Source organism: Mesoplodon bidens, assembly GCF_964165515.1.
Source record: "Mesoplodon bidens genome assembly, chromosome: 16".
Classification (NCBI taxonomy): Eukaryota; Metazoa; Chordata; class Mammalia; order Artiodactyla; family Ziphiidae; genus Mesoplodon; species Mesoplodon bidens.
The window spans coordinates 53,399,188-53,421,129 of NC_138173.1; the positions used below are offsets into that span (position 1 = coordinate 53,399,188).

The window sequence follows — 21,942 nt, forward strand, 5'->3', positions numbered from 1 at the left end:
AAAATCACCTTCAAAATTCCAGGTCTTATATTTGAGAAGCTTCCACATATCTATGTGCTTTTAGAAAATTAATTTAAAAAATGCTTGGGCCATAATTCCCTGTGCTATACAATATCTCCTTGTTGCTTTTTTAATGGAGTATATAATCTGTAAAAACTATCTATGAATCACTATGCTGTACACCGGAAATTAATATAATATTGTAAATCAACTATACTTCAATTAAAAAATGCTTGGGCTAATTTTTAAATACCTGCACAATAAATACTTTTTAATTGTTTTTGGTAAATAATTTATGTGTTAACTTGCTTCAAACAGGGACATGGCATTTTAGTAGCTAAATAATAAATGTACTCAAAATCTGTTTTTTGATACTCCATGAAAGACACTGTGAAGAAGATGAAAAGACAGTTGCAGACTGGAAGAACATATTTGCATGGGCTATATTCCACAAGGGACTTGTATCTGGAATATATAAAGAATTCTTAAAACTCAACTGTGAAAAAAAAAAAAAAAGAAAGAAAAAATCCTACTAGAAAATGGGCAAAAAACATTTCAAAAAAGAGGATACCAGATGGCACATGAAAAAATGTTCAATATTATTAGCCATTAAGGAAATGCAATTTAAAACCACAATGAGATATTACTACATACCTATCAGATCAGCTAAAATAAAAAATATAGTAACACCAAATGCTGGCAAGATTCTGCAAAAAACGGAATTACTTATCCATTGCTGGTAGAAATGTAAAATGGTACAGCCACTCTGGAAAGAAGATGGCACTTTCTTGCAAAAATAAATGTGCTGGGCTTCCCTGGTGGTGCAGTGGTTGAGAGTCCGCCTGCCGATGCAGAGGACACGGGTTTGTGCCCCGGTCCAGGAAGATCCCACATGCCGCGGAGCGGCTGAGCCTGTGAGCCATGGCCGCTGAGCCTGTGCGTATGGAGCCTGTGCTCCGCAACGGGAGAGAAAACAGTGAGAGGCCTGCGTACCACAAAAAAATATATATAAATAAATAAATAATAAATAAATAAATAAATAAATGTGCTTACCATAACCCAGTAATTGTACTCTTGCACATTTATTACACAGAAATAAAAACCTGAACGTGTATGTTCACAGGAGGTTTTTTTTTGTTGTTTGTTTTTTGCGGTACACGGGCCTCTCACTGTTGTGGCCTCTCCCGTTGCGGAGCACAGGCTCAGGACACGCAGGCTCAACGGCCATGGCTCACGGGCCTAGCCACTCCGCGGCATGTGGGATCTTCCTGGACCAGGGCACAAACCCGTGTACCCTGCATCGGCAGGCGGACTCTCAACCACTGCTCCACCAGGGAAGCCCCTGTTCACAGTTTTATTTGTAATAGCTAAAAACTAGGAAAAAACCACTTTCAACAGGTGAATCATTAAACTAAATTCATACCATGGAATACTGGTCAGTAATAAAGAAGGAATGATGATATACAAGACAGCTTGGATGGATCTGAAGGCAATTATGATGAGTAAAAGAAATGCAATAGCAAAATATTTTATACTGTTTGCCTCTATTTATGTAACATTCTTGAATTGACAAAATTATGAAGTTGGAAAACAGATTACTGGTTACCAAGAATTGTAGGGGGAGGGGATGGAAGGAGATGACCAGGACTATAAAACAGTGAGTAGAAGGATCTTTGTGATGGAACCGTACTGTGGTTTACCTCTGGTGGTGGTGATCAAATCTACATAAAATTATATAGAAACTAAACATACACACAAAAATGAGCATATATAAAACTAATGAAATCTGAATAAGGTTCATGGATTGTTATCAATGTCAATTTTCTGCTTGTGATATTGTGCTATAGTTATACAAGAAATCATCATTGGAGGAAATTGGGTAAAGGGTATACAGGATCTCTATTATTTCTTACAATTGCATATAAATCTAAAACTATTTAAATTTTTCAAAAAGTTTAAAAAATCATTAGAGGAGAGTATGGGACCACAGGAAAGCAACTGTTCTTCTATATACAGTATAGGGCACATTTAATAGTATAATTAACTACAATTATTCAGGTTAATGGAACAAGATATTACTTTGAATTACCACAAAGCAGATTTATCCTAAAGCATATGATAATTAAGTATCAAGACAAAAAAGCTATTAAATTTTTCATTTAAGCTACTTATTAAATTATATTCATAAATGTAGGATTCAGCCCTTGTATAAATTATTTTTTAAACTGCATATTAAAGTAACTACACAAATGGCTGGATTACAGACACATAACTGGTATTCACTTATTCATTCATTTACTAACTTAATATATTCCAGACACTGTGCTAGGTGCTAGGAATACAAAGAAGAAATAGGCAGACATAAAACTGAACAGACTTCAAATTGTTCAAACTGCATGGCAGTGGCACCTACAAACAGATTCTGTTGTATACATCCCTAGTAGGTAAGTAAACAGGTACAAAGGTAGGTAGGTAGATACAGATAGATAGATAGATTCACCAATATACCAAACAATTTGTTAAAATCTACCAGGTGTACTTTTTGTATTGATAGCTCATCTCCCTAATACTCATACACAGCAATGAAACCAGAGAATCTACACACAAATATTGTAATGTTCTGACTCTCAAAGTCGTTTGGGAATCAAGAGGACCATATCAATTAAAAAACCGAAAAAAACCCCAACAACCTAATGTTGGTGGTATGTTAAGTCTGAGACTGCATAAAAGCAGCAACAACAAAAAAGTGATATTATATATAATCACATATATATATACACACAAAACTGAACAGACTGCAAATTGTTCTATATATCTTTTCAGAAAGGGTAAAAAAAGATATTTTTATTTTAAGTTTTTTAACATCTTTATTGGAGTATAATTGCTTTACAATGGTGTGTTAGTTTCTGTTTTATAACAAAGTGAACCAGCTATACGTATACATATCTCTCCATATCTCCTCCCTCTTGCACCTCCCTCCCACGCTCCCTATCTCACCCCACCAGGTGGTCACAAAGCACCGAGGTGATCTCCCTGTGCTATGCAGTTGTTTTCCACTAGCTATCTATTTTACATTTGGTAGTGTATATATGTCCATGCCACTCTCTCACTTCACTCCAGCTTACCCTTCCCCCTCCCTGTGTCCTCAAGTCCATTCTCTATGTCTGCATATTTATTCCTGTCCTGCCCCTAGGTTCTTCAGAACCTGTTTTTTTTTTTTTTTTTTTTTAGATTCCATATATATGCGTTAACATATGGTATTTGTTTTTCTCTTTCTGACTCACTTCACTGTATGACAGACTCTAGGTCCATCCACCTCACTACAAATAGCCTAATTTCGTTTCTTTTTATGGCTGAGTAATATTCCATTGTATATATGTGCCACATCTTCTTTATCCATTCGTCTGTCGATGGACACTTAGGTTGCTTCCATGTCCTGGCTATTGTAAACAGAGCTGCAATGAACACTGTGGTACATGACTCTAAAAGGTTATTTTTAAAGGGGTTAATTTTTAAAGGGTTACTTTTTAAAAAGGGTTACAAGATGTAGACTGCAAATGTTATTTTACCGACCACTTAAATTAAATCTATGTATCATTATACACATCATCAGAAATCCTAACAGTTTTGCTTCATTTTACTGACAAACTAGTGTTTCTCAGCAATGGCCAAGGATGAAGACGTTACATGTATAATTCCTTTAATTCTCCTATCAAACCAATGGGTCAAGTGCCATTATTATTTTTATTTTAGAGGTGAGAAAACTAAAGTTTAGGAAGATTAAGTACCTGTTCAATATTACAAAAACTAAAGGGTGCAGAACCAAGGTTTGAACCCCAGTATGATTTCAGAAACCAAACCCTTAAATGTTACACTAGACTGTCCTCTTCTACCTGTTCACTGTCCCAGAGATACAATTTCTTTCTCAGTTAAATATAATAAACCCCATTAAGAAATGATAAAAAATACAGAGATTATATCTATAAATAGAAAAACTACAGTGCACATAAATGTTTCCATCTTAAAAATATTCAATCTTCTTTCATTTGAGTTATTTTTGAGAGAGTTATTTTTAGCTGTTAATAGAATAACAATCAGACTCATATTGGAGAATACTGAGGGAAGTGGGGCAGGGACTTAGTTCCAATTTCCAATTGGATTTGTTCTGTAATACCTATCAGTGTTCCTTAGCAGAACATCCATCAGGCATTACAGGGTCTGGCAATTATACTCTTTCAATATTGATAGACTTTTTTTTTTTTTTTGTAAATGCTTTTGTGATAAACTCAGTCATTAAGCTTTTCTTGAATTGCTCTGGAATGGTTTCCACCGACACTAAAACTGATCTATGAATTGGTTTTACAATACAAAAGTGGAGCTGGATGTCCTACATACAAGATTTACACTTAGGATGTTTTAATTGGAAAGGAGTGATATAAAGGTAAAATGTGCTACAGCTTTCAAGCTGAAAAGTAGAATGATATACAGATTATGAAAAATATTCTTTTGTTGTTTTTGTTATTGTTGTAGAGGCTTCCTATGTTCTGGGCTCTGCAAAAAGCTTGAAGCTTAATATGAACATTCTCAAAGTAAAAATGTACATATAACAATGTTACAAAAACAATGAAATGAAAGCAGCTGGTATAACCATGTCTTACCAGAGTTTGAGGGAAAAAAGATGTTTTAGCCCTATTGTCAGAGTCACTGTGCTTACAGATTTAAAGTGGACCCTAGTAGCTAAAATATAAAGGCTTCAATATGATAGCTAATATATAATATGTAAAAATATTCTTTTGCCTTTGGGTCTGGTCGACTTGAAGGAACAGAGGTGGTAAAATTGTACTCTTCCTTTTTCTCTCAACTAATAAATAAATTACAAGTAAGATTTTAAAACACAATAGAGAATGATGGGGTTTAGTGAAAGACCAAATAATTTTTTCTTCTTGCAATTACTTGAGTTCTGAAAGCAATTAGTTAAATACACACAGAACGAATTACTTGCTGTGAATTCTATTGTCTTATTTTCTTTACTTATTCAAAGTTTAGTCTCTATACTGGTTATACACTGTGTCTGTGGGTAGACAAAATTACATTAATTTTGGCATCAGTCATTCTTCTTTTCTGTATTAAATAGAAACTATAGCCATTGAAGAAAATAAATAAACATTTAAAAAGTCATTCTGTATCTCCTTGGAAATTAGGACTGAAATAATCTCACAAAATTAGCATGATTTAAAAACAATTATATAATATTAGAACTTAATAAGTATTATCACATATGTAAAAATAGATTAAGAATTTTTATTTGACATTTGTTGTTTAATTTTGTGGAACATACAATTCTCAAGATATATAATTCTTATTTGCATTTTATTACTGTTGTTATATATATATTTTTAAGTAGATGTTTGTTCCTCTCTATTCTCTTCCACTGTGGAATAATATACAGGGTGTTTCTATAGAATGAGGACTTTTTTTGCAATTAAGTATTTCAATTTATCAACTATTTTAAAGATATAAAAATTTTAAAAGTATATATTAGAAAATAATATACCTGCCACCAGTGTATTAAAATAGGTAATTTCTACTTATTATCTCAGTTTTTTGTTTTTGTTTTTGTTTGTGTTTGTTGCGGTATGTGGGCCTCTCACGGTTGTGGCCTCTCCCATTTTGGAGCACAGGCTCCGGACACACAGGCTCAGTGGCCATGGCTCACGGGCCCAGCTGCTCCGCGGCATGTGGGATCTTCCCAGACCAGGGCACGAACCCGTGTCCCCTGCATCGGCAGGCGGACTCTCAACCACTGTGCCACCAGGGAAGCCCTATAACCTCAGTTTTTTAAGTCCAAATTACTTCAAATTTAATTGATGAAATGAATATCTGTATTTGTTCTATTAGGTTTAAGTTTGTCATTTATTCCTGATTTTTCTTAACATAAATATGTAAAGTAAGCATAAATTCCAACAAAGATAAAGGGTCTTAACAAACTTGTTATCTCACCTGCAATGCTATCATGAAAGGAACATTCTAGAAAGTGTATATAATAGGCTTATATGCTATCCTATCCAAATATATCTTGGATTTAGCTTTCAAAACCTAATGAAATTGACTATAAAAGATGACTTCCCTTCCTTGTCCCCCCCCAAAAGAAATGGCCATTAACATTTTGGTTAGTCTAGAATAGGAATTATCAACTGGTTAGTCTGTTTCACAGCTGATTATTCAGTAAAAATGATAACAGTCACAGGGAAAAGGTATATAAATAGAAGAGTATGTGACTAGTTAATATTGTCATTATGTAATATTTATTGGACACTTACTGTCTTTCAAACACTTGTACTATGATCTATATCTCATTTGATTCACAAGAAGTCTGGGTACTATTAGTATCCATATTTTCCCAATGAGAAGATTGAGGCTAAAAAAAGATAAGAAGCCTGACCAACATCACATAGTTAAAGTGGATGAAGTGTCCTATGCAGACATGAGACCATTACCGAGGGACATTTCTTAAGCAAAAGTGATAGAGTGTTTGCAAAACAAAAGTGTGAACTATAGTATAAAGCTCAAGTGAAATGATGACTTCAATTGAAATTTCTAAAATATGTTATTAATCTTTATTGTCATTTTAAAATCAGAAGAGCAGCTACCTACCTGCCTATCGTTCTGATTGGAAGAGTCCAAAAACCTACATGTTTATAACACTTAGCTTTAAATGTATTAATTTCTTACTTAAAAAAAATTGCACAGATATTAACAACACAGTCTTATTCACAGGATTCCATTGGTGTATATTTTGTCAAACTGAAATAAATCTGTGTATCTAAGGAAGAGATGTAGTTGTTCAATGTGAAGGGCAATCAGAATAGATACCAATAAAATAATGATGATTACTATTATTGTCTCTATTGAGAGCATACATTGTGCAAAACACTTAACTAGAAGCTAAGTTTATACTCTTAGGCTAAAACACAAATCGTTATGAAGTATTATTATCCCTATTTTAAATGGGTAAAATAAGCCTCCATGATATTAAAAGTTTGCTCTTAGCAGAGTTGTAATTTGAATCAAGAAACAGCAGGGCTCTTAGCCATTAGGGTATACTGTCTCAGCACAAACCTATCCCATTACCAGATAAAACAATAAAAAGACATGCCCTACTAATGGAACTCTGACAGTTGTTTATTAACAAAAGAATTGGGCAAAAAAGTTAGACCTACATTGAAACAGAAAGGCAAGAACAGTTTATAACCCTTCATTACACACAAAAATTTTCTTGCTCCTGATATTTCACCATAAAGGGAAGCAGAAAAGAAAGACTCAAGGTTATTTTGTGGGTATTATTAGAAGTAATAAAAATAAAATTTAACCTGATATATGCCAAATTTAGCCATATATGTGTCAAATGGTATTAAGTAATTACAATATCAAGAACATTTCCCGTCCAATTGTTTTTCTTATTCTTGTTCTTCCTGTCCTTTTATTCTGATTTCTTTCCTTACAGTTCATTAAGAGAATAGAAACAATAAGATAGGTGCACCCTCACCAAATCTCTGGCGTCTGCATCTATATTCTTTACTTCCTCTCCTGTAGCAGCGAAGAAGGTGCCCTTGCTCTATGTAAGGCTAACCCTAGTTCTTGTCCTGATGGTATTAAAACCTTTCTATTTCTCAAGGACTTCATTCCTGAACATTTTTCATCTCTTCTGAATCACTAGGTTTTCTTTTTGTACTGGGTCATTCTCAAAAACATACAAATGTGGCTTACAACTTCCATCTTAAATAAACAACCAAAATCCTCATTACATTCCCATTCTCTTCTAACTATTTTTCTCATTTCCCTCCTTTCTTTAGTAGGAAACCTATTAAACATCTGTCCTGAGGGAGGTATCTATACAACTGTCTCCAGTTTCATCTGCCATTCATCAGACGTATTCACTAAACTGTTCTTGTTAAATCTAGGCTGCCAAATTCAATAACTTAGTGCCTTCTTTTTTCAGAAACATCTTAGCAACATTTGTCACAGCACTGTTTTTCTTGGCTTCTCAGTCATCAGACTGCTAGTTCTCTTTTCTGGTTTATTTGCTGCTCTTTTTGGTATCTTTTGCTATCCCTGCCTTGTTAACCCAATGACTGAGAGATGTAGTACCTCAGGGATGAGTTCTTAATGGTTCTGCTCCCAACTTTCTACAATTTCTCCTTGGATAACTTCACCTTATCCCATGGTTTTAAATGCTGTTTTTAGTTTAATGCTTCCCAAATTTATATATTCAGTCTTAATGTCTTTCCTGAGCTTCAGACCATTCTATTCAACTGCCTATTTAACTTCTTGTATATTTAATAGGCCCCTCAGCTTACTATGTCCAAAACACTTGCAAAATTATAAAATCTTTTGATTTTCAAATTTTTGTAAATAAAAATGTAAAAAATATTAAATTTCACCTGTGTATAAAATTTTTTCCTATGCAACTGATATCAATAAAATCAAATAAATATTGTTCCATTTGAAAGTAAAAATTTCTCATTGCCAATTTATTTCTAATTTAATATAATACCCAGATACAAATACTTTTGTTAGAAATAAATTCACCATAGAATGTAAAATCACTGACATAAGAAATAAACTGAACATTAGCAAACATACAAAATCTTGTAATTTTTACTTTATTTTTTATGCAAATGATTTTATTCTGTATGGTAGCATTTACTTCTAACAAAATGAATTTTTATATCTGGTTATTATAATAAGTCAATAATAAATTTGTAATGACAAACTTTTCCTTTAAAATTGAACTGTTTTTATTCCACCAAAAACCACTTGTATCCATAATAGTTTTTTCTTAAAAATTCTCATGACTCAGGGTGTGAAAAAAATAGATATGTAAAAGTAATACCATTTCATAACTACTTATCATATACAGTAAAAATAATTTTTCAAGATACGTTATTAACATGCTAATTATATATGTGTATGTAAATTTAAAAAGTTTATGCTCAAGTTAAGAAAGTTTACATTAGCATTTCTTAGGAATTGTTTTTACAATGCTTTTAATCTTCACCAATAGTCTAAATCCACTGAAAGAGTTACTGCATTTATTGTTAAGCAACATGGGATCTTATCAAATCAAACACTGCTATACCCTAGGAATAAATTGTCCTTATATGTAAGAAATTGAAGAGAAGCTTTCACAATAGTTAAAAATAGTTCATCAAGGATAAACAACAAGGTCCTACTGTACAGCATAGGGGACTACATTCAATACCCTGTGATAGACTATAATGGAAAAGAATATATAAAAAAAGAATATATGTGTGTAACGGAGTCGCTTTGCTGTACAGCAGAGACTGGCACAACACTGTAAATCAATTATACTTCAATGAAAAAAAAATAGTTCAAGTAATATGTGTGGGGGACTTCCCTGGTGGTGCAGTGGTTAAGAACCCGCCTGCCAGTGCAGGAGACACCGGTTTGAGCCCTGGTCCAGGAAGATCCCACATGCTGCGGAGCAACTAAGCCCATGAGCCCCAACTACTGAGCCTGTGCTCTAGAGCCTGAGAGCCACAACTATTTAGCCCATGTACCACAACTACTGAAGCCCGTGAGCCTAGAGCACGTGCTCCGCAACAAGAGAAGCCACAGCAATAAGAAGCCCGTGCACCACAACGAAGACCCAACACAGCCATAAATAAATAAATAAATAAATAAATAAATAAATAAATTTTTTTTTTTAAAAGTGTGTGAAATGAATGAATGGATGAATGAATGAACAAAATTACAACTAATCATTTCAATGTATGCTTAAGGTTTGTTTATAATGTAGCATTTGTTTGACACTGGGAAACATTTATTCCAAGACTGCAGTAACAACATTTATATTACATTTTAATTTTCTTTAATTAATCCATCTGGATAACCTGAGGCTGTTTTCAGAACAATACTGATAGCACTAAATACTACAGAAAATGACTGAGTTCTCACGATTTTTACAACTCATCAGTACTGTAAATATATTTCTGACTTCTCATTTTATATTTGTTTCATCTAATTGAGAGTATAATTTAATTGGAAATGCTCACCTCACCTAATACATATTTCACAGTCCTAACTAGCACATGTATAAGTTTCAACTATATTATGGGTGATAATTCAGAGATAATGTCTAATTACCATCTTGGTGACCTTGGGCAAATTAACAGTCCAGTTTGCTGATGACATTGCTCTGTGCAACAAAGAATAAATACACTTAAATCACTCATAAGTTCTTGTGTGTCCTTTCCATTCAGAAAGTAGACTCTTTGGTATAAACTTGTTTATCTCAAGAACTTTCAAAAGAGAAAAACCTTAGATTCTATACAGTTGGATAAAATCAAAAGCAGAAGACTTGTACTGTAATCTGTACTGTTGTAAGAAAGGGACACTGACCAGGTTGTATTAGTTCTTTGAATTTTAACTGCCTCATCAGTAAAATTGACATAGTAATAATTTTTTACCTGCCTGATTTAGTATTAGAAAATAATCTTAAAGTTCTATTCTAACAATTACATTGTATAATTATATGAAAATATAAACTCTGAGATAAATCTTTAAAGACCACTAGATTTTACTATTCACTGTGTAGTTTGTCTAAGAAGTTGTATATATTTTTTCAGTATGCCAAGAAACTTCAGCAAGGTCACAGTCCAGATTTGGTATTCACAAGGACTTACACTCTTCCAGTTTTATTGCCTTATATTTTTGTATTGACTAAGAAATGACACGATATTCTTCACTTCACTGTCTATAAGGAAATCAAGCTGAGTAATGGGAATATTTAACCTGGAAGGAAATCCCATCTAGAATCAAATCAATCGGAAAATATGTGAACTGCAGATGGTAACCTAGAGGTGGATTTCACCCTGGAGAATTTTGTCCTTGACTGAGTCCCTGCTTTGTACAAGATCCATCAATTTTACAAAGAATGTTCAACATCATTATTAGGCCTACACTCTGCTAGCTACTCAGTAACGTGGCTATCTTTAGAATTTCATTATGTTTCTAAGGATACATGTAATGATATGGCAAGTCAAGTTAAAGTAGATAGCAGCATGACAAGATTTTCCTCCTATCAACCCTGGAGGGGAACAAAGCTGCTAATGCAAAAGAAACCACAAAGCTTGTGTTATAATATATTCCAAGTACTTTATATAGAAATACCTTTTAAAAATACATATTTACTCATTTATTTCACCAGGTAATTGTTGTGCACCTACTATAAGCCAAGTATGTTTTATATTGGGGATGAACTGTAATAAGAGCCAACACCTCCATACCATCATTGATTCTTGTTCTCTAATACATGAACAAAAGTGAAAATAAAATTACTGGTCTAATTTCTTTGAAATCAAAAGGCATGTTGGGTTGAAGACTGTCAAAGGTACCTAAACAGGAAACTGATTTTATATCCAAGGATTATAAAGGATTATATAGAAGTCTAATTCAGAATTGAATTCAAATATTTGGAAATCACCAGAATTAATGAGCAAAAAAAGAGTAAAAACATATAAATATTGTTTTACATTAGTCTTGACTGACAGTATATAATACCAGTGTGCTTTTAATTTTACATTATTAAAAAATTTCCTACTCAATCAGATTCATTTAACATTTACTAAGTACTAAATACCAGGTACAATGCCAAGTTCTGGTGATACAAATATTCATAGGATAAACCTTGCACTTCAGAGGAACACAGTCTAAGAGGGACAGCAGATGTGTATATATGTCTTTAATATAATAAAATGTTTATTAAAATCAGGTGACATTTGTCACTGAAAGTGAAAAATTGTGGGCATGAAATAAAAAGTTAAAAGTAATTTAAATTATGTAATTAAAAATATGTACTGATTTACCAGATTGATAATATTACATTGATGTATTTTTCAAAATAAGTATCTATACAAAAACTACTAAAAATATTTCTAAAAAATTAAAATGCCATGTCTGGCACACAAAAACATCTTTATATGAGTTAATTAAACATTAAAAATAAGATAAGCAAAATGATCATTTGTGGTACAAATGTACATTCTCTAATTGGTTTCCTAGACATATTTAATGTCATTTTACTATTTTTTCTTAAGTATGTGGTTTTCAATATATTCTTATTTTTACTGGTATTGTTAAAGGTATTTTTAATACATTTTAAGTCGTTGGCATGTTAACAGAGGTCTCTACAGGCCATACTATTTTTAATTGAGAAAGGTTTTTCTTTATAGGTACTGAGGTATCTGGTAGGCTTAGGACTAATTCTTTAAAATAGAGGAAAGTTTCAATTTGATTTTATTTCATACAACAATGTGTAAATATTTCAGCTTAAGTATTTTCACAGATAGTAAATTTTTACTTCTTTTCAGATACCTTTCTTGACAAAATTTTTTATAATATAAAACTTATCAACTTGTCTTAATGATTTTTTTGGAATAGTTCACTTGTAAGCTGTATAATTGTATGTTTTCTCAACTTTATTCCATTATAGTATAAAATATAAATTCAATCTGATTAAAAAATAAGAACTTCATCAAAAGATACTCTCTTTTCACAAGTCAAATCATGCTACAGGACAATAATAGTTTCAAATTTTAATTTTATACACTGTTTTAACTTTTACATAAAAATAGCATTTAAATGTCTTCCTATTTCCAAACTTTGTTTTCAATAATTATAATTCACCAAAATTTTCAAAAGCTGAAGATCGTTAACATGCCAATAACTGAGTATTTTTATTAAAGATTTTCATATGATTTTAATATAAATCAACCAAATTTAAAGGTTTTATTTTTAAAAATTTCAAAACCATAGTAGGGCATTTTGGTTGATTATGAAAAAGAGTGTTTCAGAGATGCAAACTTTTCTAAGTCTGAATGACAATGAGTAGCAAAAACAGAAGCTGGTACTGACATACTAAAGTTTATTTATTTTTGAATCAGCATTACTTTGTCATACACACAAAAAATGTAATTCAATTATTTTGCTGTATATAAAAATATTTGTAAATTTTAATGACAGTTTTATTGTGATGGGTAGAATTTGCTTGGTTGCAGTTATGAATTATATGTACACCACAACCAATTCTAAGTATATATCTGTTTCTTAATTTTATAAAAGCTTTGTTTTTGCCATGAAGTTGTGTGTCACCAAAGTTCATATTTGTATTATTATCACAAAACAAATAGCCTTATCCTTAACACTATAATTTTAATATGTGATCTTTGTCTCATTTAAAAAATATATTTAAAAGATAATTGTTTGCTTCAAGTTTAAAAAAGGTATTGTGGTGTTAATATAAATAGAAGTAAGATAAATGGAAACAATAGTCCAAAGGAAAGAAGGGGGAAATGTAAATACACTCTCATTCTTACATTACATATGACAGTGTGTAATAGAAGTTAATGGTAAGTTTTGATCCAAGATGTATACTATTAATATTAGAGCAAGTACACCCCCACCTCCAAAATGTTTAGCCAATAAGTTAATAGAGGGGAAGAAAATGATGGTGTAAATGCGCAGGTGGGTTCAATAAAAGTAAATAGCAATACAGCAGCCAAACAAAACCATAAAAATTACATTATGTGTGAACTGTCTAATGATTTAAAGACTGCAATTTGGGGGAAGGGGAAGTTGGGACAAAGTGAGAGAGTAGCACTGACATATATACACTATGAAATGTAAAGTGGATGGCTTGTGGGAAGCTGCTGTATAGCACAGGGAGATCAGCTCCATGCTTTGTGATGACCTAAAGGGGTGGGATAGGGAAGGTGGGAGGGAGATGCAAGAGGGAGGGGATATGGGGATATATGTATACATATAGCTGATTCACTTTGTTATACAGCAGAAACTAACACAACATGGTAAAGCAATTATACTCTAATAAAGATGAACATAAATAAAGACTACAATTAAAAGGCAGAAATCTTCAGACTGTATAAAAATCAAGGCTCAGGCAAATAGTATGTCAATCATGTGCTGTTAAAGTAGAAACCTACTTTAAGTATAAAGACAAGTTAAAAGGATGCTAAATGAAATACCATGCAAACACTAATTATAAGATATTCATATCAGACAATGCAAACTTCAAGACAAGGAAAATTCCCAGAGAAAAAGAAAGCTACTTCATTGTAATGAAACAGTCAACTCATTAAGAAGGCATAGCATCTCAAACGTGCACACCTAGTAACAGATCTTCATGATACACAAACATGACAGGATATGATAAGATAGAAAGAATAAACAGGCAAATCCACAATTGATGTTGGGCATTTCAATGCTACTCTTTCATTAGTGGATTAAAAAAAAAGCAGACAAAATATCAGTAATAATATCGAACACTTCAAACACAATGCTATCAACCAACTGTATCTAATTGGTATTTAATTCACAATAATGGCAAGTGTACATTCTTTTCAAATGTACATGGTTCTTTTAGAAAAATATATGCTGGACCATAGAATAAGTCTAAGTAAATTTAATTATTGAAATGTTAAAATTGTAACTAAATTTATAATATGAGATGTTTCATCTTTATCACAATGAACTTTCAAAGACTATACTCTGCTTCATAAAATGGAGGTAAAAAGTAAAACTTTTGCTGGAATTAAAATATTTGAGGTGATTAATGTCATATCTTATATATGTGACATATAAGATTGGACTCATTTAATTATTTGGGAAGTTCTGCTAAGGAAGCTGGCATGTTAACACTTTTCATATATGCAGAAGAGAATTTAGAACATAAAGTGATGAAATTAGTAGAGTTTTCATTTGTTCTAAATGAAAAGTCATGCTTTTTTTTAAACAGATTTATGTCTTCTAGTTTTCACATGGTCAATGACACCACATGATCCCCATGTATGTTAACATACATTGTGTATAAGTTGCATTTTCAACATCGATTTTCTTTTATTTTAATTGAGATGTTACTGTTTTGTGTTTTTTAACATCTTTATCAGAGTATAATTGCTTTACAATGGTGTGTTCGTTTCTGCTTTATAACAAAGTGAATCAGTTATACATATACATATATCCCCATATCTCCTCCCTCTTGCATCTGCCTCCCTCCCACCCTCCCTATCCCACCCCTCTAGGTGGTCACAAAGCACCTAGCTGATCTCCCTGTGCTATGTGGCTACTTCCCACTAGCTATCGGTTTTACATTTGGTAGTGTATATATGTCCATGCCACTCTCTCACTTTGTCCCAGGTTACCCTTCCCTGACCCCGTGTCCTCAAGTCCATTCTGTAGTAGGTCTGAGTCTTCATTCGCATCCCGCCCCCCACTAGGTTCTTCATGACCTTTTTGTTTTTTTAGATTACATATATATGTGTTAGCATACGGTATTTGTTTTTCGCTTTCTGACTTACTTCACTCTGTATGACAGACACTTGTTTTAGGGTTTTTTGATGATTGGCACATCAAAATTTAAAAAATAAAATTTGATGATTAGCAGATATTGTGAGCAACTTGTATAAAATCCTTAATATGTAAGTAATAAAAGTCTAAGAACCATGTAGTTAATCCAAACAGGTATTCCAACAACTTATCATATTAAAATTTGTAGGCAATTTGTTCATAAAATAAAAATATCAAGTATAAATATCTTAAAATATTAATATACTGTTAGGTCTAAATCTCATGTTTAATATCATATATACTACATTCTCAATCAAACTATCCCACCTTTCACATGAGGTTAACAAGTTATTAGGAAAAATTGGTCTATTAATACCAATGATATCAGGGTCCCAGGGATAAATCTAAAAACAGGGAGAAATTTTATTTAGGAAATAATTCAACTAAAAAGAACATAGCTATAGTAGTTAGGTACTTTAAAATAATCATAATAATAATCAATTTAATACATCAGGTACTTTAAAATGACAAAGATGTTGTTAATGTATTATCATGGCTCCAAATCACCATTTAATTATGTTTCATATTTTAAAATATAAAATTGCCCCCTCTGTAGCTTAACAGAATGTTAATATAATATACAAGCCAAGGAAGTCTCATTTTATTCTGTATTCTCCTAATTTTTTATTGTATAGAAAAATAACCAATCAGTACATGATTTACCCTCTAAAAATATTTTTACAATTTACTTAAATATGTTTAATTGAAATGGGATCAAGTGGAACTCCCCACTTTTTAAAAAATGTGTTTCTGGATGTACTAAAATGCTTTGATTCACAAATCATAATAAACAAAATTTCTTCTAGGTCCTTTCCTGCTATCTTTTTGTGTTTACTTTCAAATTTTAGAAGAATAAGTTTGTCTGACAGCCTTGTTGATCTCTGCTGGGTCTTCCTGACAGCCTCCTTCAGCTGAACTTTCTTTTAGAAATCTTGGTGGAATTAAGCTTTCTTAAGAAATGAATATTCAGTATGTACCCTCTAGCCCACTGCTGCCATAAATGTCTATTGTAAAATAATAAAACAGTATGATAAAATAAATAATTGTTAATTTATCCTATAAAATAAATAACAAACACTCATGGCAAGAACATTCAGGCTATAGCTCTACAGCACATCTGTGCAACCTCTACTTCTGTGGATATTTCAAGAATACATATTTCTCAGTAATTTGGCCAACTCATGGTCTGACAGCTTTATGTATCTTTCAAGCCACAGAATAGATTATGACATAACTTGCTGTTATACAAAATAGCTGGCAGGGCAACAGTATCAAATAGTTCTCCCAATACCATCTAAGATCAGAATGAGTTAGATGTTAATATCTGAGAATATTTTCATTTCATCTACAAGAGCCCTATATGCTACCCATGAAAGGGAAGTGTAAGTTACCTGGCATCCACAAAAGACTGGGAAATAGAGATGGGTTATCAGTATTTGTCTTTCAAAATTAATCATGTATTATAATTACTCTGAGCACTGGGAATATATCTCACACAGTACTAAATGAGATCAAAGACAATAGCTAATAAATACACCTTGGCTATTTTAACAGAACTATTAATAATGATACTTTGTTGAAAATGGAAAATACAGACCAAATGTCAAACAAGTCAGGATGCCAGGAAAATAGGCATAAACCAGGGCTGTCTTGGGCAAACAAGGATATACAGCCATTCTAATATAATACATACATAGTGCCAGGGCACTGCAGATATGGGAGTGACTAATTCTGCCTAGAAGTTCATTAGTACTTAAAGTATCATTTGACCTGGGCCTTGAAAAATGACTAAGAATTTATGGATTTTTGAATGTGGACGTAAGTGTTCCAGGAACATGGAAGAGATTTGCAAAAGAAGCAGAAATGTGAAAGGTCAATGTCTTTTCAGGACAGTGCAGTTAGATGACTAGATGTATGTAACTGAATAGTGAGAGATGAAGCTGGCAAGTAATTTGGGCGCAAATTGTGGAGGCTTTAAATGTAATTCCACAGTTTTGAACTTATGACTGTGTAGCCATAAAAGAATTTTAAACAGAGGAGTGATGTCTGATTTATATTTTCAAAACAGTCAGGTGGAAATGTAGAGAAAAGTCTGGCTGGAGAGACAATGAAGTGAGTGGCTAGTCGACTGCTACAGCAGTGTAGGCAGTAATAATGAGGATGGGAAAAAATGCAGGGGCACCATGCGGTCTTTTAAGGCCAGGAGACATAAACGTCTCATGACTAAGGAATCCATCTCCTTGAGAATTTTCAACAGTATAAGATATGGCCCTTGGTATTTTGTATTATCCAGCAGGGGCATATTCTTAAAAGAGATGTCAAAGGGTGAAGAGCACAGAAAATGCTCTGTCAGAACCAACTATTCTGTGGGCAAATGACAGCATGATACTTAAAGATGTCCTCCCTGAGGAACTAAAGTGGGATGAGACAAGCAGATTACAAATTAAAGTAGGAGATATATATAGAGGCTGACTGCTGAGAACCAAGGGCAGAACATAGGACAGCATGAGGTAGCCATGTCAGACTTAAGTAGCTGTGATTAAGCAAAAGAGTCTTGCAGAATATAACACCAAGAGGCAAAGCAAAAGCCTACAAAGAATGAATAGATCAGGAAATAGAAGGCATGAGGCTGCTGATAGTGGCTTGACAGTGATTATGAAGTTGGTATGTGACCTACATTTCAGTTAAATTCACTTTGCACCAAGTTCACTGAAATCCATTTTGTTGGTTGCATTTTGTTGCTTAAGGTTGTTTTGCTGTTATTTCTTGACTCATTCCTTTTTTAATTTATTATTTGACACTCAGCTCTTTGCTCAAAAAAGGAACAGGCATTGTGGTGGTGACGGTGGATGGAATGGGAACAGAATGAAAATCTGACAATTAAAATAATGATACAAACTGATTTGGCTACTATTGTTCTAGTTTATGCCTGTTGTCCAGCTTAATTTTTAAGTGTCCCATTTTACTCTCAAATGTTATCTTAGATTTGAACAATAAATTACATGATCACCCTAAATAGAATGTTTGCTCTTTACGGACATTTAGAGAGGCGAAGTTCATATAATTAAAACATCTTCAGAACAATGAAATGATAAACCATGTTTTCACATCTTTATTTGGAAAAAAATTATAGCTAGTGCCTAGAGCATGGTCTGGAATTTGTCTTATAAAGAGAGGTCAGAGGATGTTTGAAAAAAGAGATGGTTTTATAAACATTTAAAATGTTTTATACAGAGGTCAGAAAATATTTTATAAAGAGAGGTCTTGGTGCTGAGTCTGGAAGAATGAGCAAGACTTAAGAAAAAAATTTAAAGTAAAAGAAACTTAAGGGACAGAAAACAGTACAGGGTGTGTGTGTGTGTGTGTGTGTGTGTGTGTGTGTTTATGTAACTAAGAAGATTTGCCTAAGTGAAAGGAAAGATTCACTCGAGAAATAGCTGGAGATAAATATGCTTACTATCTTGTCCTTTCATAGACTCTCCTAGAATGAACGAATGAACAAATGAATACATGGGTAAAAAGAGATAGATTTATCTTGGGAAAAGGAATTCAGGTAAAACACTCAAGTGGCAAATTTTGACCTGCAAGCCAAATTTGACCCATAGTCATGATTTATTGGACTACAGACCTTAATATTCTCTTTAAGATTAGTTGAGTTGTTTTCTTTGACAATTAGATGACTTTACATAAAACTCTTTATTTCAAGTTCCACTTTAAAATTAGTCTGTCTTCCTATAGGGCAAAATGACTTTAGCCAGAGGGTGCAACTGTCCCTTTTAAATGGGAATGTACACACTCCACCTTTCCTTTATTCCTTCTCACTGCTTCACTTGTATAAATCATCTGCTTTTGGGGAGTGTGAACTTAGATGTGGTTCTTGTAAGCATAATCAGAAAGACAAGCTGATTAAATTGTAGAACTTCATTGTAACTAATAACATATAATTAAAATCTTTGTATTTCCTCTAGAATATTAATAAATAATAAATAAGGATAGCAAAAGAGTAGTAATAACTGCTAAGCATTTACTATACACCAGGCACAATGTTAATCTCCTTTCAGACAAAGGTGGATTTGAGTCACAGCTGCAGGCATCTGCTAGGGTGTGACCTTGAACAAATTAGCTCACTTTCTGAACCTCAGTGTACTGTTTGGTAAATGGGGATGATACAACATATCTCATATGGCTTCTGTGAGGATTAAATAGGTCATACAAACTACTTATGGTTCTTGGCACCAAACAAGACCTCATTCATGAAAAAACTATTTTCACATTTGAAATCTGAACACTTATAAAGCTGTATAGGCATAAGTTACAGAAGATCTCCAGCCCAGAGACTAATTTTCATTAATTGATGCTATTCACAATATATTAACTCTCCAGGTAATTTTATTTCAATGAATAGGTTTTTAGTCTCAGATCAGTAGTACACATTTGTATGCATCTTAAAAGAATATTATGGAGGCAGATTTATTACAACTCTGGTATGATACATATAGTTTCCATAACTTTAATATGCCCTACAAATGCAATAAATATAAAAATGTATTGCTAATTTCACAGACAAGTGTGCATTAAAAATTCCAGAAATGCATATAAAGCAGTCTGTTTCTATTAATCAGATGTACTTGGCATTCACAAACAATAGCCTGAAATAGCCTTTAAACATGACTGCATTCAGATATTTAATCACAAATAACCATTTAAGTGTAAAACCTTACTAATTTAAGGTAAATGAAAGGAGAGCTGTTGGTTGCCAAACTACCATTATAAGTAACTGAAATTGAACAGCAATCATAAGCAGTTTGCTGACAAATTGTTCCTAACTTCAAATAAAAAAGAAATAAACAGTAAAAAATAGAAGATATAAATATGAACTATGTTTCACTTATAAGTGTTTCAGAATTATAAGCCAGTTATGTTCATTAATTACATAATCATTCTCTTATTTTTCATTCCTTTTTTCTTTGTCTCAAAAGATATACTAAGGGTACAAATTGAAAGATACTGACTCTGCTGATGTACACCTCTCTCAGATGAGCTTTATTTATAACAAAACAATTCATTTACTTTAGTTGATTATGCCAAACAACTGTCTTCCATGAACAAAAGGTCTGTCAAGTTAATTATATATTTGTATTGACCAGTTGTTAACCTAAGGTGGTATATTTTCAGGCCAGTCATTAAAAAAGTCCTTCATGCTTTTTCTAAAGGGTTCCAATTTTACATTTATTCATATAACGATAATAGTTCACTGGGCACCAACTATTTACTACTCAATACTAAGAACTGTGCACACATGATCATGTTAAATCCTAATAATCTATTTATGGGATAAGCATTATTATTCCTAGTGAGTTAGAAAACTCAGACTCAGGTGATGAGGTGAGGTGTCCAAAGTCTGCAATTCATAAGAAGACAGGATTTGAATTAAGGCACATTTGAAGAATACTGGTTTGCACTCTTCCCATAGATGATGTTGGAAATCTCAATAAGTTTCAATTAATAGGACTTTTTAAGGCTATACAATTAGAAGATCCCTTAGATATTTTTCACAAAGAGATAATGTGTGTTGGTAATAAGAGCGAAAAAATAGCAACTAAAATTTTTGAGTTTTCATTTATTTTCTTCAGCCATTAAACCAAAATCCATTTTACAGAACAGCATATATTTAACCACTTAGCAGTGCCATAAAAAGAAAAAAAAGAAAAAAGGCCATGAACACTAGTAATTATAATGAATGATATTTCATTGTTGTAGGAAATCTTTAGTTTAATAGTAGATCTAAAATATTTTGTCAAAGCTTCCTGTGAATATATAATTAAGATCTTTAACAGAAGAAAAATAAAATTAGTAAAAATGTAGGGTTGCTTTTCTTTTAATGGCAAATATTCATTTCCTTCCTTATCTCCAAAAATTGTACATTTTAAAATATAATTTTATGGTAAGTTCAAATTACAAGCCGTATAATGTAATTATTTCATTTGCGGAATTATTTTAACACCATCTTTACTTTATGGAAAATTGGTTTGACAATTGGAGAGAAGGTCTCAACAATTAATTAATTAAAAGTTTATTGTATTTCTTTTTTCTATGTTTTACCTTAACTCCAGATGAATAATAAGACTAGAAATAGGAATATTTAAGATCATTAAAATTTTAAAATTAAAGTTTTGAGCAGTAAACAGAACTATTTAAATAGCACTCCTATTTTTCATTTAAGAAATAAAAAAAATAACTCACTTGAAAATTGAATCGCAAATCCAGATTTGCTGATATAAAAGTCCGTGTCAAACTGGATGGTTACTATGTTGAGGGTGCTATGGATTCCTTCAGGAATAAGAGAACCACTAATTTCCTTTAAAAGCATATCATTTTCTGGTGGACCATCCCAAACTCGGAGTATATCATGCGATGCTTCCGTATCAAAAGCAAGAAACTGTAGGCTGTGGGAGAACCATATATCTCTGATTATCTTAAACATGGATTCAGTTTTAA

At 32.5% G+C, this 21,942-nt stretch overlaps 1 protein-coding gene across 3 annotated transcripts in view; it reads right to left on the reverse strand.

The window, feature by feature from the left end:
• CSMD3 (CUB and Sushi multiple domains 3) overlaps window positions 1-21,942 on the reverse strand; it is a gene marked incomplete at both ends in the record, with an annotated part of 1,095,706 nt that overhangs the window by 291,280 nt on the left and 782,484 nt on the right. For all 3 annotated transcript variants that reach the window (XM_081258479.1, XM_081258478.1, XM_081258477.1), the window contains one exon: window positions 21,688-21,890. In XM_081258479.1, the coding sequence (XP_081114605.1) occupies window positions 21,688-21,890 (203 nt within the window). The remainder of the gene's footprint in view (window positions 1-21,687; window positions 21,891-21,942) is intronic.